At 40.3% G+C, this 15,278-nt stretch overlaps 1 protein-coding gene across 1 annotated transcript in view; it reads right to left on the bottom strand.

Annotated features, from left to right (window-relative positions):
* The window catches only part of NRF1 (nuclear respiratory factor 1), a gene marked incomplete at both ends in the record, with an annotated part of 103,435 nt that extends 95,335 nt beyond the window's left edge, over positions 1-8,100 (bottom strand). The window contains 1 exon segment of the mRNA XM_080702021.1: positions 7,878-8,100. Within this exon segment, the coding sequence (XP_080558147.1) occupies positions 7,878-8,100 (223 nt within the window).
* Between the last annotated feature and the right edge of the window lie 7,178 nt (positions 8,101-15,278).

Below are 15,278 nucleotides of genomic sequence, written 5' to 3'. Positions count from 1 at the left end.
GGTGCTGTGGGAAACTGAGCAAACGCTTTTCTGGCAACATAGTGAACAGCTTCTCAAAGGTTTTGCAAGCTTGCTGCTTTAAGCTGTTTTTCTTCCCTTTAGTGATTACAATAGTTTATTGGGGGGAAAAACAACTACATATGCCCTTACAAATACCAAGTGCACTATAAGGATATTTGTCTTGACATGTCAATTGATTTGAAGTCATTTTAGAAAATATTTAGACAGTGAAAATTATCAAGAGATAATTAACCTTTCAGTTATGATATATAGATTTGACTCCTTTCCATTTGTGTTTTTTTGCAGAACTCTGATAAGAAAAATGTTCAATTTGTATTTGAGCAAACAATGACTGACATTTGCAATCAACTAAAGATTTATCTTTCAAATTGACCCCCTGCCCTGTATTTTATTCTTTATTTTGAAACAGGGTCTCATTAAGTTGCAGAGGGCCTAAATAGCTGAGGCTGTCCACCGATCCTCCGGTCTCAGCCTCCCGACTGCTGGTATTAGAAGTGTGCGTCATAGCTGGGCGTGGTGGCACACGCTTGTAATCCCCGCGCTTGGGAGGCAGAGACAGGAGGATCGCGCAGGTTCGAAGCCAGCCGTGCGCGCTGGCTTAGGAGACCCTGTTTCCAAATAAAAGAGTATAAAAAAATAGGTCTGGGAGTGTGGCTCGGAGGTAGAAGGGCTTTCAGGAACCCCAGTACCACCAAAAAATAAAAAATAAAAAAATAAAAGAAGTGTGCGTCATCACACCCAGCTTAAGCCTCAGCTACTTAATGAGGTCCTTTGCAACTCAGCGAGACCCTGTTTCAAAAAAAAAAAAAAATAGAAAATAGGGCTGAGGGTGTAGCTCAGAGGTAGAATGCCCTTGAGTTCCACCCCCAGTACCAATAATAATAATAATAATAATAATAATAATAATAATAAGAAGAAGAAGAAGAAGAAGAAGAAAGAAAAGGAAAAGAAAGAAATGGAAATATGTGTAACTTATTAGTGATATATCAAACAAACGCTGCATACAGATAATAAAACAGTGCCTGAAATAACTCAGCAGATTTGTAATATATTTCTGTATTATGAAATGTACTGTAGATGTTTTTCTAAAAGCACGAAAGTATTGTAAAGTATGTGGTCATTTGCAGTCAAACTGCAGAAAATACTCCTGACTGTAGAGTTTTCAATTTACTACTGTGATATAAATATCAAGAGTTTTTACACTAAATTTAAAAGACAGAGCAGACAAAAATATAGAAATGACTTGTGTCCCAAATTACAAAAGGTTCCATAATGCATAAATCATTTCTCATTTGCTTTAAAATACAGAAATAGTAAATATTATGGGAGACTTTATTCCTTAACAATGGGGTAAAGAGCTATATACATAAAAATGTACATGAAATGAGTTATATAAAATAAATGAAGTGAGCCAGGTGTGGTGGTGCATTCGGGAGGCTGAGACCAGAGGATCACAGCTCACAGCCAGCCTCAGCTACTTATGTCTGAGAAGTAATCTGCAATCTTCTTTGTTCTTTTAGAATTTTGATTTATTGTAAAATTGCCAAATAGAAATGTTTCAGATAGTTTGTACCTATATTTTTATTATATTGCCTTATGTTCTTGTAAGTCATTCTTAAATGACTAATGATTGTAGACCCTGCTTAAGTAATATTCTTTTCTTTTTTTTTTTTTTTTTTTTTTTTTTTTGGTGGTACTGGGGTTCCTGGAAACCCTTCTACGTCTGGGCTACACTCCCAGACCTATTTTTATATTTTTTATTTGGAAATAGAGTCTCTTAAGCCAGCAAGGCTGGCTTCGAACCTACATGATCCTCCTGTCTGCGCCTCCCAAGCGCAGGTATTACAAGCATGAGCCACCATGCCCGGCAAGTATTTTTTTTTTTCTAACAAAACAAAGCAAATCACAAAAACAAAACAAACGAACAAAAAATAGAGATGGGGAGTAGCTCAGTAGCAAAGAACTTGCCTTCCAGGTGTACTGCCCTGGGTTCCATCTCCATCCCCAGTCCAAAAAACCAAACACACACACACACCCTAAAATAGGGCTAGGGGATACATTAGAGGTAGAATGTCTCTGGATTCTATCCCCAGCAAAACACACACACACACACACACACACGCACACCTTAAGAAAACATGTCAATAATAATATTAGTGGTAATAGTAGTGATACTTTTTTTTTCCAGTAGTAGAGATGGAACCCAGGGTCATTCTACCTCCAAGGTGCATCCCCCAGCCCTATTTTTTATTCTTTATTTTGAAACAGGTCTCACTAAATTGTGGAGGGCCTCACCAAGTAGCAGAGGCGGTCTGCGAACCATGATCCTCCTGTCTCAACCTCCCAAGTACTGGGTTTACAAGCCTGTGTCACCACGCCCGGCTAGTAGTAATGCTTTTTATACAAATGTTCAAGTATTTCATAGTTAGTTGTTAGACAACTTATCAAACATCTGCCTCATACCACGTGAATTTTTCCCTACCTCTTTGCTGATCTACACTTTGTCTTTTTTTTTAAACTGGTACAGGAATTTAACTCAGAGGCATTCTACTTCTGAGCTACACCTCCAGCCCTATTTTATTTTTTACTTTGAAACAGGGTCTCTCTAAGTTGCTGAGGCTGGCCTAGAACCTGTGGTCCCGCTGGCTCAACCTCCCAAGTACTGGGATTATTTGTGGGTACCATTCCTGACATGCTCTATCACTTCTAAGAAAATAAAGGAATACATTCAATTTTTCTTAAAAAGCAAATTCTCCTTAAATTCTGTGTTGGTGATTCATACCAAAGGTTCACTGTTTATTAGCTATTGACTTCATTTTGTTTTTCTACTTCTAGAATTTGCTTTGAAAATCAATACTGATCAGGGGCTGTCTGGGCTGCAGAGAATTAGAAGCATTTTTTAGAACAACAGGTATGGTGAGCCGTCATTTGCCTTTTCTGGGTTACCTTTCAGTTATGATGTAAGCTACAGACTGCTCCCTGGACAAATCCCCTGGCTAGTAGCAGCGGCAGAATTCAAGCACAGAGCCCAGGCGGACGGCCCTGCTCTCTGTTGCCCCTGCTGGTTCCAGCGTGCACAGCCTGAGCCTGCGTGGCCTCCTCGCCCTGCCCTCTTGGACCACGTTCTCTGCTGGCTCATGACGATTCCACCACACTCACCGCCTTCCCACTTCCCATCTGCAAGGCCTTGCTCTGGACATTTCCTCAGACTGAAATGCACTTTCCTATGCTGACAACGAACTACTTATGATCCACAACTCTCCTCAGAGAAGCCTTCCCAAACCACTCACTCTCTACCCTTCTCTCCTCATTACTTTACCTTGCTGTTTTCTTCTGAGCATTCAATGCTTTCTAAATTATTTTACTTTACTGCTTGTACTCTTTCTCCACTACTGGACTAGAAGCAAACTCCTCTTGTCATGTTCATAGAATCTATATCCAGAGGTATATAAAATATATTACAATTCTTCAAAAACTAAAGTCCTTTCCTGGCCTCCCCCCCTTTATTGTGGTGGTGGAAGAAAGCAGTGCTGGGGATTAAACCCAGGCCTATGTATGCCAGACAAGGTCTCCACCACTGGGCTACAGCCCCAGCCACCTTTCCTGATCTTAACACTATAACAACATAGCAAAGTCATGTCTTAAAAGCATCTTCCTTCAGGAAGACTCTGGCTTGGATTCATTATGTTAGCATGCCCTCTTCTGGCAAGAATAAGAATTTCATAGAATTTCATAAAATATATTACAAACATTCCATAGGTCTTTTACCACTAGGTCATTTTTTTTGGGGGGGGGGCAGTGCTGGGGATCAAACCCAGGGTCTCATGCATACTAAGGCAAGCACTTTACCATAAAGCCATATCTCCAGTTGTAAGCTTTCCTCTCTCCCTTCCTTCCTCCTCTGAGCTATATATACCCAGCCCCATTTTTTATTCTTTATTTTGAAACAGGGCCTCACTGAGTTGCTAAGGCTAGCCACGAACCTGCAATTCTCCTGTCATAGCCTCCCAAGTACTGGAAATACAAGAGTGAGCCACCATGCCCAGCTAAGCCTTACTTTAAAATTCACCATTCAGGCCGGGCGTGGTGGTGCACGCTTGTAATCCCTGGGCTTGGGAGGCAGACAGGAAGATCGTGCTGGTTTTAAGCCAGTCTTGCTGGTTTAAGAGACCCAGTTTACAAATAAAAATATAAAATAGGTCTGGGAGTGCAGCCCAGAGGTAGAAGGGTTTCCAGGAACCCCAGTACCACCAAAAAATAAAATAAATAAAAACAAGGGGTTAAATCAGTGATGTGTACATGTATGTACACACAAGTTCTTTACCCCAATATGATGTATGAATATAAAAAATTAAAAAGAAAAAAAAAATAAATAAAAACAAAAAAAATTTCACCATTCAGTTGGGCGTGGTGGCGCACAATTTGTAATCTCAGCATTTGGGAGGCTGAGACAGGAGGATCGCAGTTCAAGGACAGCCTCAGCTACTTAGTCTTCACTTTGCAACTCAGTGAGACCCTGCTTAAAAATAAAGAATTAAAAAAAAAATAGGGCTGGGGATGTAGCTCAGAGGAAGAATACCCCTGGGTTCCATCCTCAGTACTGGAAAAAAAAAACCTCACCATTCAGAAATGATACATTGAGCCGGGCGTGGTGACGCACACTTGTAATCCCAGCATTCGGGAGGCTGGGAGGCTGAGACTAGAGGATCCCGGTTTGATGACAGCCTTAGCTACTTAGTGAGGCCCTCTGCAACTCAGTGAGATCCGGTTTCAAAATAAAGAATAAAAAATAGGGTAGGGGGTGTAGCTCAGAGGTCAAATGCCCCTGGGTTCCATCCCCAGACTCGCAAAACAAAAACAAAAACAAACAAACAAAAAAACAAAAAAACCCGAAATGATACAGTGGATAATGACAGTAAAAGATTATTTATTCTGCCGGGCGTGGTGGCGCACGCTTGTAATCCCCGCACTTGGGAGGCAGAAACAGGAGGATCGCGCAGGTTCGAAGCCAGCCACGCGCACTGGTTTAGGAGACCCTGTTTCCAAATAATAATGTAAAAAAAGTAGGTCTGGGAGTGTAGCCCAGAGGTAGAAGGGCTTCCAGGAACCCCAGTACCACCAAAAAAAAAAAAAAAAAAAGATTATTTATTCTACATGACATGTTTTTCTCTCCTTAAATATGGACGCACCTTATTATATATATATATATATATATATATATATATATATATATATATATATTGTGTGTGTGTGTGTGTGTGTGTGTGTGTGTTACTGGGGAATGAACCTAGGGACCTTCTACCTTTGAGCTACATCCCCAGCTCTAGTTTTTATTCTTTATTTGGAAAAAGGGTTTCATTAACTTGCAAAGGACATCAGTGATTACCTGAGGCTGTCCTCAAACCTATGATCCTCTTGTCTCAGCCTCCTAAGTACTGGAATTACAAGCATGTGCCACCACACCTGGCAAGATGCACTTTTTAAAATGTAATATTCACGCCAGGTGTGGTGGCGCACGCTTGTAATCCTCATGCTTGGGAGGCAGAGACAGGAGGATCGCGCTGGTTCAGAGCCAGCCTCACTGGCTTAAGAGACTCTGTTTCCACATAAAAATGTTAAAAAATAAGTCTGGGAGTGTAGCCCGTGGGAGTGTATACTGGTGGTAGAAGGGCTTCCAGGAACCCCAATACCACCAAAAAAAAAAAAAAAAAAAAAAAAATATATATATATATATATATATATATATATATATATATATAATAAATAAAATGTAATATTCAATGCCGGGCATGGTGTTGCATAATAAATAAAATGTAATATTCAATGCCGGGCATGGTGTTGCATGCTTGTAATCCCCATGCTTGGGAGGCTGAGACAGGAGGATCGCACAGGTTCAAAACCAGCCTCAGTTACTTAGTGAGGCTCTCAGCAACTTAGTGAGATCGTTTCCAAATAAGAGAAAATAGGTCTGGGAGTATAGCCCGGAAGTAGAAAGCCCCTGAGTTCCACCCCCAGTACCACCAAAAAAAAAAAGAAGAAGAAGAAGGAGGAGGAGGAGGAGGAGGAGGAGGAGGAGGAATATTCAGGCCATTTCTGATTATTGATTTCCTGTCCAGCTTTTTTAAAGTATCTTCTAAGAGCACTATTTCTTATATAATACTAAACCCATCAGACATGGTTTACATGAAGTCTTCTTATCATGGTTCTAAATATACCCTAGTTCTAAAAAGAAAAATACAGCTGAGCGTGGTGGCACACACTCATAATCTCAGCATTTGGGAAGCTGAGACAGGAGAATCAAGGTTCGTGAACAGCCTCAACTATTTAGTGAGGCCTTTTGCAACTCAATAAAATATAAGGATATGGGTACAACTTGAAGGTAGAATGCCCTGGGTTTCATTCCTTTTTTTTTAATTTTTAACTTTGAAACAGGGTCTAAGTTGCCGAGGCATGCCATTGTGCCCACCCAGCTAGACCTCCGAATTTTGGGGAGGGAACTAAAAATTAAATCAAGGGTCTCCAAGATATACCCCCACCTCTATTTTATTTTGAAACAGTATCTCACTAAGTTGCAGAAGGCATCACTAAATTGCTGAGGCTGGTTGTAAAGTACTGGGATTAAAATCATGTGCCAGAGCCAGGCATGGTGGCACACACTTGTAATTCCAGCATTTGGGAGGCTGAGACCTGAAGATGGCGGTTCGCAGACAGCCTCAGCTACTTAGTGAGGCTCTTTGCAACTCAAAGCCTGTTTCAAAATAAAGAATAAAAAATAGGGCAGGGGGTATAGCTCGGAGGTTGATTACCCCTGGGTTCCATCCCCAGACCAAAAAAAAAAAAAAAAAAAACCATGTGCCACCATCCAGCTTCCAAATTATTTTTAAAATTAATTTTCTAAATACATCATCTAGCATTCATTCAAATATGATCAGTATGTGCCCAGCCTGTTGATGCATCTGTAATCCCAGTACTTAGAAGGCTAAAAGACATAAATAATTCAGTAAGAAAGACTAATGAATCTAATTGGAGTCATAGAGGGAAAAGGGATGGAACAGCATAAGGAAAAAGGAGAGGCTAAGATATAACAATCCATGGATTTAAGATATGCAAAAAAATTTAAGAGAATAAATAAGAAAGCAGAGAGCTGGGCATGGTGATGCATACCTGTAATCCAGTACTTGGGAGGCAAAGACAGGAGGATCAGGTCAGAGGACAACCTCAGCAACTTAGCAAGATTCTCAGCAACCTAGTGAGACCCTGTTTCAAAACAAAAAATAAGCCGGGCATGGTGGCGTACGCTTGTAATCTCAGTACTTGGGAGCCTGAAGGAGGATCTCAGTTCGGGGACAGCCTTAGCTACTTAGTGAGGTGATCTGCAACTTAGTGAGAACTTGTTTCAAAATAAAGAATAAAAACATAGGGCTGGGGGTGTGGATCAGAGGTAAAATGCCCTTCGGTTCCACCTCCAGTAGAGTAAAATGAATGAATGAATGAATGAATGAATGGGACTGGGGGTGTAGCTCAGAGGTAGAATGCCCCTGGGTTCAACCCGCCCCCCCCCTCAAATCAAAAGCCAAAAGATTGTTAGAATGGATAAAAAAAGAAAACCAACACCATAACATTCGTAGTGAATGCCTAGAGTCTTAATAAAGGATCAAGATGGAAATGCAAAACTGAAAATCCTGTGACAAAGGGCTGTGTTTAGAGCACTTGCTTTGATTCCCAGCACTCCTGAAAACAAACTTGTGATGAAGATAAATGGGAGAGTGCCTGCCTGAATCTTCTGCTCTTTCAGATTGGCATAGTATCAAAAGTTAAGCTAAAAAACCCAGAAGAACTGCCAGTCCAGATATTACCTGCAGCAGCCAGATGGGCTGTGACCTCATCAGCCGCCGTGGAGTTGAGAATATCTGAGTCATCGTAAGAGGTGTCCTCGGGGGACGAAGGGGAGTCTTCATCAGCACTCAGCATGCTGTGCTCGGTGTACGTGGCCACGTGGACCTGCTGTACTTGCTGGGCCACTGCATGGGCTTCTATGGTAGCCATGTGTTCAGTTTGGGTCACTCCGTGCTCCTCCATGAAGATTTACTGCCAGAAAAAAAGGGAAAGGAACAGGATTCAGTGTGTAATGTAAGACAATGTTTACTAAGATATTCTTCCTCAAGAACAGAAGAACTTTGACAAGCCTCCGCTATCACTTCATACCTCACCACATCAAGGCAGAGGAAGTAGGAAACACTATTCAAGCATTAAATGAAAACGTAAGCCAGGCGTGGTGGCACACACTTGTCATCCCAGTACTTGGGAGGCTGAGACAGGAGGATTGCAGATTTGTAGCCAGCCTTAACTACTTAGTGAGACCCTCTGCAACTCAGTGAGACCTTGTTTCAAAATAAAGAATAAAAGCCGGGTGTGGTGGCACACGCTTGTAATCCCCGCGCTTGGGAAGCGGAGACAGGAGGATCACGCAGGTTCGAAGGCAGCCTCACTGGCTTAAGAGACCCTGTTTCCAAGTAAAAAAAAAGTATAAAAATAGGTCTGGGAGTGTAGCCCGGAAGTAGAAGGGTTTCCAGGAACCCCAGTACTACCAAAAATAAAAATAAAAATAATAAAATAAAATAAAGAATAAAAAATAGGGCTGGGAGTATATATCAGAGATAGAATGCCCCTGGGTCCAATCCCCAGTACTGAGGAAGAAAAGCAATTAGTGAGACCCTCTTTCAAAATAGAGAATAAAGCCAGGCGTGGTGGCGCACGCTTGTAATCCCCGCGCTTGGGAGGCAGAGACAGGAGGATCGCACAGGTTCGAAGCCAGCCGCGTGCGCTGGCTTAGGAGACCCTGTTTCCAAATATAAAATGTAAAAAGAGGTCTGGGAGTGTAGCCCGGAGGTAGAAGGGCTTCCAGGAACCCCAGTACCACCAAAAAATAAAAAATAAATAAAAATAAAAATAAAAAAAATAAAAAATAAAAATAAAAAATAAAATCAGGATGGGGTATAGCTCAAAGGTAGAATGATGATGCCCCTGAATTCAATCCCCAGTACCACAACAAATAAAGTAAATAAATAGCATTTTTCTATGTAAAGCCATTTTGATGAAAATTCAGTGTAATAATTATATATCTCAGGGCACAAAACAACAACCCTTGATATGTATAACAATAAAAAAGACTTCTGGGTGTGGTGGTGCCTATCTATATTCCTAGCTACTCAGAAGACTGGGCAACAGGATCACAAGTTCAAGCACAGCCTTGGCAACTGAGTGAGAGCCTGTCTCAAACAAAAATAAAAAGGGCTATTTTATATTCTTTATTTTGAAACAGAGTCTCCCCTGGGTTCCATTCCCAGCACTGAAGAAAGAAAAAAAAAAAGGGCTAGAGATACAGCTCAGTGTCAGAGCACTTACCCAGCATGCATGAGATTCTAAGTTTGAACCCCAGCACCACAAAAAAAAAAAAAAAAAGAAAGGAAAGGAAAGGAAAGGAAAGGAGGAAGGAAGGAAGGAAGGAAGGAAGGAAGGAAGGAAGGAAGGAAGGAAGGAAGGACTAAAATATCCTAGAGACTAGCATTGGAATTTGACATTGTGGACATAAAAACATTCAGTAGCTGGGCATGGTGGCGTACACCATAATCCCAGCACTTGACAGGCTAAGACAGGAAGATCACAGAATTGAGACCAGCCTTAGAATTTATGGAGACCTTGTTACAACATAAAAAAAAGGGGGGGGCGGGGGCTGGAGGGAGTATCTAGGAGGTTGAAACCCCCTGGGTTCAATCCCCAGTACAAAAAACAAAATAACATTAATAAGTAAAATACTTAACATTTTCTTTGTATTTCAAAGACAAAAGTTAAACATTTCCCCCATCCCCCATACAGTTAACCAAATTGTTTTTTCTGCTTATAAAACTATACTTCTTATAAATACTAAAATGAAGCAATAATTTGTAAAGTTTAAAGGTTTGCCTTCCTGTTGCCTTTAACAACCTCTTTCCTTTCTCCAAAAGTTCATTATTCTTGAAAAATATTTTGAAGCATGCGTGCATTTAGACTTAACATAAAAGCAGGTTCTTATTATTCATACTGCTTGTCCTCAGATCAAAATACATCTGGACATTGTGACATATTAAAACTATAGTTGTAACATATTAAAACCATATTCTTTTAAAATAGCTACAGAATACTTCATTGTATGGATATGCCACAATTTATGTAACCAGTCACCTACTGATGAAGCAAGGATGCTTCCAAATTTTTGCTGTTATAAACTTCAGTCCAGTGAACATTCTTGTATATAAAATTTTGTATATTGGCTCCTTAAAATTTTTCAACTAGAACTACCATATGATCCAGCAATTCTACTTCTGGTACTTACCCAGAAGAATTGAAAGCAGGGTCTCAAAGAGATATTTGTATACCCATGTTCATAGCAGCATTATTCACAATAGCCAAAAGGTGGAAGCTACCCAAGTGTCCATCAATGGGTGAATGGGAACAAAATGTGGTTCATACACACCACATATTTTTCAGCCTTAAAAAGGAAAAAAAAATGCAAATTAGGAATAAAGGGGAACTTTCTTAACTTTATAAAGAACATCTGCAAAAAATCTATAGCAAACACTAATCTAGAAGCTTTTCACTAAAACCAGGAAGCTTCTTTTCTCACCACTTCTTTTCAACGTTGTTGTGGAAGCGCTAGCTAAGGCAGAAAGACAAAAAAAAAAAAAAAGAAAGAAAGAAATAAAGGGTACCCTGATTCGGAAGGAAGAAACAGAACTGTCTTTGTTAACAGATGGCATGATTGTCTATGTAGAAAATGTAAAACAATCAACAAAAAAATCTCCTGGAACTAATTACAATTATAGCAAGGTTACAGTATACAAAGTGATTATACAAAAGTCAATGTTTTCCTATATACCAGCAAAAAAAAAAAGTGGAATTTGAAGTTAAAACACAATACTACTTTACTTATCATATTAGCACCCCCAAAAAGTAAAATACTAAGGTATAAATCAAACAAAATATATACAAGTCTATGTGAAGTTATGAAACTCTAATGAAAGAAATCAAAGAATAGATATTCCATGTAATGAGTAGGAGGACTAACTTCAGTCCTTCCAATTTGATTTCTACATTCAATATAAGCTCAATAAAAATCTCAGCAAGGTATTTTGTGACCATGAACAAACTTATGCTCAAATTTGTATGGGGAAGCAAGAGACCCAGAATAGCCAACAGAATATTGAAGAACAAGAAAGTAATAGGATTGACACTAGCTGATTTCAAGACTTATTATAAGCCTACCATAATCAGGACAATGTGGTATTGGCAAAACAACAACTAGGTCAATGGAACAGAATCAAGAGCCCAGAAATAGACTCATGTAAATACAGCAAACTGACTTTTAACAGAAGAGCAAAGTCAACATGAAGGTTTAGCAAAGACAGACTTTTCAATGAATGGGTGCTGGAATGTGTGTACATCCACATCTTAAAATAAAATACACAGACTTTGCTTTTTATTGATGGAGTCTCATCCTGTTTCCCAGGCTGCCTTGATCACTTGAACTCAGGAGTTCAATCTTGCTTGAACTCCTGAGATCAAGCAATCTTCCTGCCACAGCCTCCAAAATAGCTGAGACTCCAGACACATACCACTGTACCCAGCCAGACCTTACATTCTTCACAAAAATAAACTCAAAATAAATCACAGACCTAAATGTAAAGTGCCAAAAATAAAACTCCTAGAAGATACAGCATGGGAGAAAATGTAGATACGCTTGGGTATGGCAGTGACTTCTTAAATATAGTGCCAAAGTCAGGATACATAAAGGAAATAACTGGTAAGTTGAACCTGAAACCCTCCATTCTCAACCAGAAAAAATTTAAAGAGAAATCTCACTAAGCTACCTGAAGATTCCTTCCATACCTTATGTTTGGTGTCAGTTTCAGAATACCCAAGGGGATGTATCCCAGCTCCCAGATTTGTACTTATTTAAAATTTAAGCCAGGAATGGTGGCATACACTTGTAATCCCAGTACTTGGGAGGCTGAGACAAGAAGATGCCAGGTTCATGGCCAACCTGAGCAATTTAGGTCTTCTACAACCTAGTGAGACCCTGTTTCAAAATAAAAGAGTAAAATAGGGCTGGGAATATAGCTCAGAGGTAGAATGCCTAGGTTCAATCCCTAGCACTACATACATACATACATACATACATACATACATACATACATACTACAATTTAACACATACATATATATATACAATATAACACACTAAGTCACAATAAACATAATATAGGAGATGATATCAATAAAATGTTGTTTTTCCATCCATTTCTGTTTTTCGAATCTAAGAAACAAATTGCTTAGGGCATTTTAGAATTCTAGGTTCTTAAAAATTGTTTTTCAATGATTTGGGATTAGATGGCATCTAACTGCTTTTCAAAGGGATTTGTATGCTATGTGCCTGACATAATGGATTTAAATTCTCTGCTCCAGAATACAGTTCACAGCATAAATCAATAGGGCTGTCTGCTTCACAGGCTTGTCACTTCTGCCTGTCTCACCTCTTTCCGCCTCCCTCCCCCTTCTTATACTCCAATCTTTCTAACCATTTGCTTTCCGCGCACTCTGAAAAGCAAAGGCAAAGGTGTTTCTGGCTTCTGTGAACCACAGTGGGACAGTTATAAATGATTCTTTCAATGTTTTCATTAAATTGGAAATTAAGCAGGTTGTCTCAAGGCAGCTACGACTGATATACAACATAGCTGGAGATTATCAGACTCCATCCACTTAGGTCGATTTTAGTAAAGCAATCTAACTTTCATCTATGAAGAGTGAGAGTCTTTGGCCACCAAAACTGATGGAAATTGCTAATAGGTACAAACATATTAGATAATGTACAGTAAAAAGAAAAAGAAAACAGTACAGACTATTACCCAGACATCTAGGTCCCCTGGACAAGTTACTTAATAACCTCTAAGCTTCTATTCTGTTATTTTTAAAAGTGGGAGAAACAACAACTACACCTATCCTCCAAAAGGATGATGTGAGGATTAAATGAGACATTCCAGCTACAGTCAGGAAAATAGCTCTTGGCTCATAAGTCTCACCATTAACTATGATGATTTCGGAATCTATGTGACCGCAGGAGTCTAGCCTCCTGGCTCATTACCTGGCTGGTCTCACAAGCAGCCTCAACTTCTGCATCTTTACATTAGACATCCATGTCTGAGGTATGATTTTCTTAATTGTGTGCAAGAGATCTGCACTGAAAAGCATTATACTAACTCAAAGAACTGAAATACTGCTCTCCTAGACATAAAATAAGTTAACTTCAGGAAACATACACCCCTACCATAATTTTGTGACAGTGCCGAAAGTGGAGAGGTCCATGTCTGGGGTACAGGTCAATAGAGAATGCTTGCCTAGCATGCATGAAGAACTGGGTTAGAGCCATGCACTGCCTCTTTCCCACCAGCAGAAGAGAGGCGAAGGTGGACCTGATCGAAAATACCTGCAATAGAAAATGACCCCAAGGATATATCTGTCTGACCCACTAGAGCCTGTGGTGCTCAGTATATGAGTTAACATTTCTTTCTTTTTTTTTTTTTTTTTTTTTTTTGCAGGTCTGGGGATGGAACCCAGAGGCATTTGACCTCCAAGCTACACACCCTGCCCAATTTTTTATTCTTTATTTTGAAACAGGGTCTCACTGAGTTGCAGAGGGCCTCACTAAGTAACTGAGGCTGTCTGCGAACCGCGATCCTCAGGACTCAGCCTCCCAAATGCTGGGATTACAAGTGTGCGCCGCCGCGCCCGGCTTAACATTTCTTTTTTTTTTTTTTTTTTAAGAAAAATTAGCCAGGTGATGGTGCACACCAGTAATTTTAATATTTCAGAAGCTGAGGTAGGAGGATCACAGATTTAAAACCAGCCTTAGCAAGTTAACAAAGCCCTCTACAACTCTGTTTCAAAATAAAAATTAAAAGAGGGCTGGGGTGCAACTAAGAGGTAGAATGCCTCTGGGTTCAATACCCATTATGAAAATAAATAAGAACTGGGTGTAATGGCACGTGCTTGTAATCCCAGGATTCGGGAGGCTGAGACCAGAGAATTGTGGTTCTCGGACAGCCTTAGCTACTTAGTGAGGCCCTCTGCAACTCAGTGAGACCCGGTTTCAAAATAAAGAATAAAAAATAGGGCAGTGGGTGTAGCTCGGAGGTAGAATGCCCCTGCATTCTATCCCTAGTACCGCAATAAATAAGTAAATAAATAAATAAATAAGGAGGGAGGGAGGGGGAGGGAAGAAGGAGGAAGCATGCCAGGCATGGTGTGGATTACAGGTTAGAGGACAGCCTCAGCAATTTAGCAAGACCCTGTTAAAAAGGGTGGAAGGGACATATGGAGGTGTGACTCAGAGGTCCCTGGGTTTAACTCCCAGTACAAAAACAGGAGAGGGAGGGAGGGAGGGAGGGAGGGAGGGAGGGAGGGAGGAATCAAGCTTGGTGCAATGGTGCAAGCCTGTAACCCCAGGAACTTGGGAGGCTAAGACAAGAGAATTCCAAGTATGAGAACAGCCTGATCAATTTAGCAAGACCCCATCTCAAAATAAAAAAGACTGGGGATGTAGTTCAGTGGTGAGTACCCCGGGTCCTTTGCTTTATGGTGCTCGTAACCACAAATGGGGAAAAGACAAAACAGTCCCCCAAATGACAACAAGGCATCAAGTATACTAAACCTCTTTCTTAGCCTGAGTTGCAGTCACCTGGCCTGCAGTACGTGCTTTTCTGAAGGTCCTTCTTTATCAGAGATTACAGGGGTGGGGCTGAGGGTACAGGAGTTTCCACTTCTGTCCTTCCAGGCCAGTTAAGGTGGGACTGAAGAAAATGAGAGACAGAAAAGGGCTGTTGGGTTAGAGCATCCTGGTACTTGTGATCAATAATACCTAGGGAGTTACCGGAATTTGAAGAAATGTCCAAGGGAGTTAAATTTAAGTCTAATCCACATATAATGGATGAGATTAAGCACAGAGTGTTTTAAAAATCAAAGTAGGAAGAACAGGCCAGTAAATCTAATCAAAGCATAACTAAATGTAAAAGAAATCATTAGTCTAATCAATAGTATTATCATATCAAAAGAAAAACCATAAGAACTGCCTAAGGGGGAAAAAATCTCGGGCCAAGCCTGTGCCTACAGGAAAACCTAGATGAGCTCAATTTACATTTTTGGACACATCTAGAATCCAAATTGTAT

This window comes from Muscardinus avellanarius (assembly GCF_963383645.1).
Source record: "Muscardinus avellanarius genome assembly, chromosome: 9".
Taxonomy (NCBI): Eukaryota; Metazoa; Chordata; class Mammalia; order Rodentia; family Gliridae; genus Muscardinus; species Muscardinus avellanarius.
Note: the sequence above shows the minus strand (reverse complement) of the source record. Positions and strands in the feature narration are given on the sequence as shown.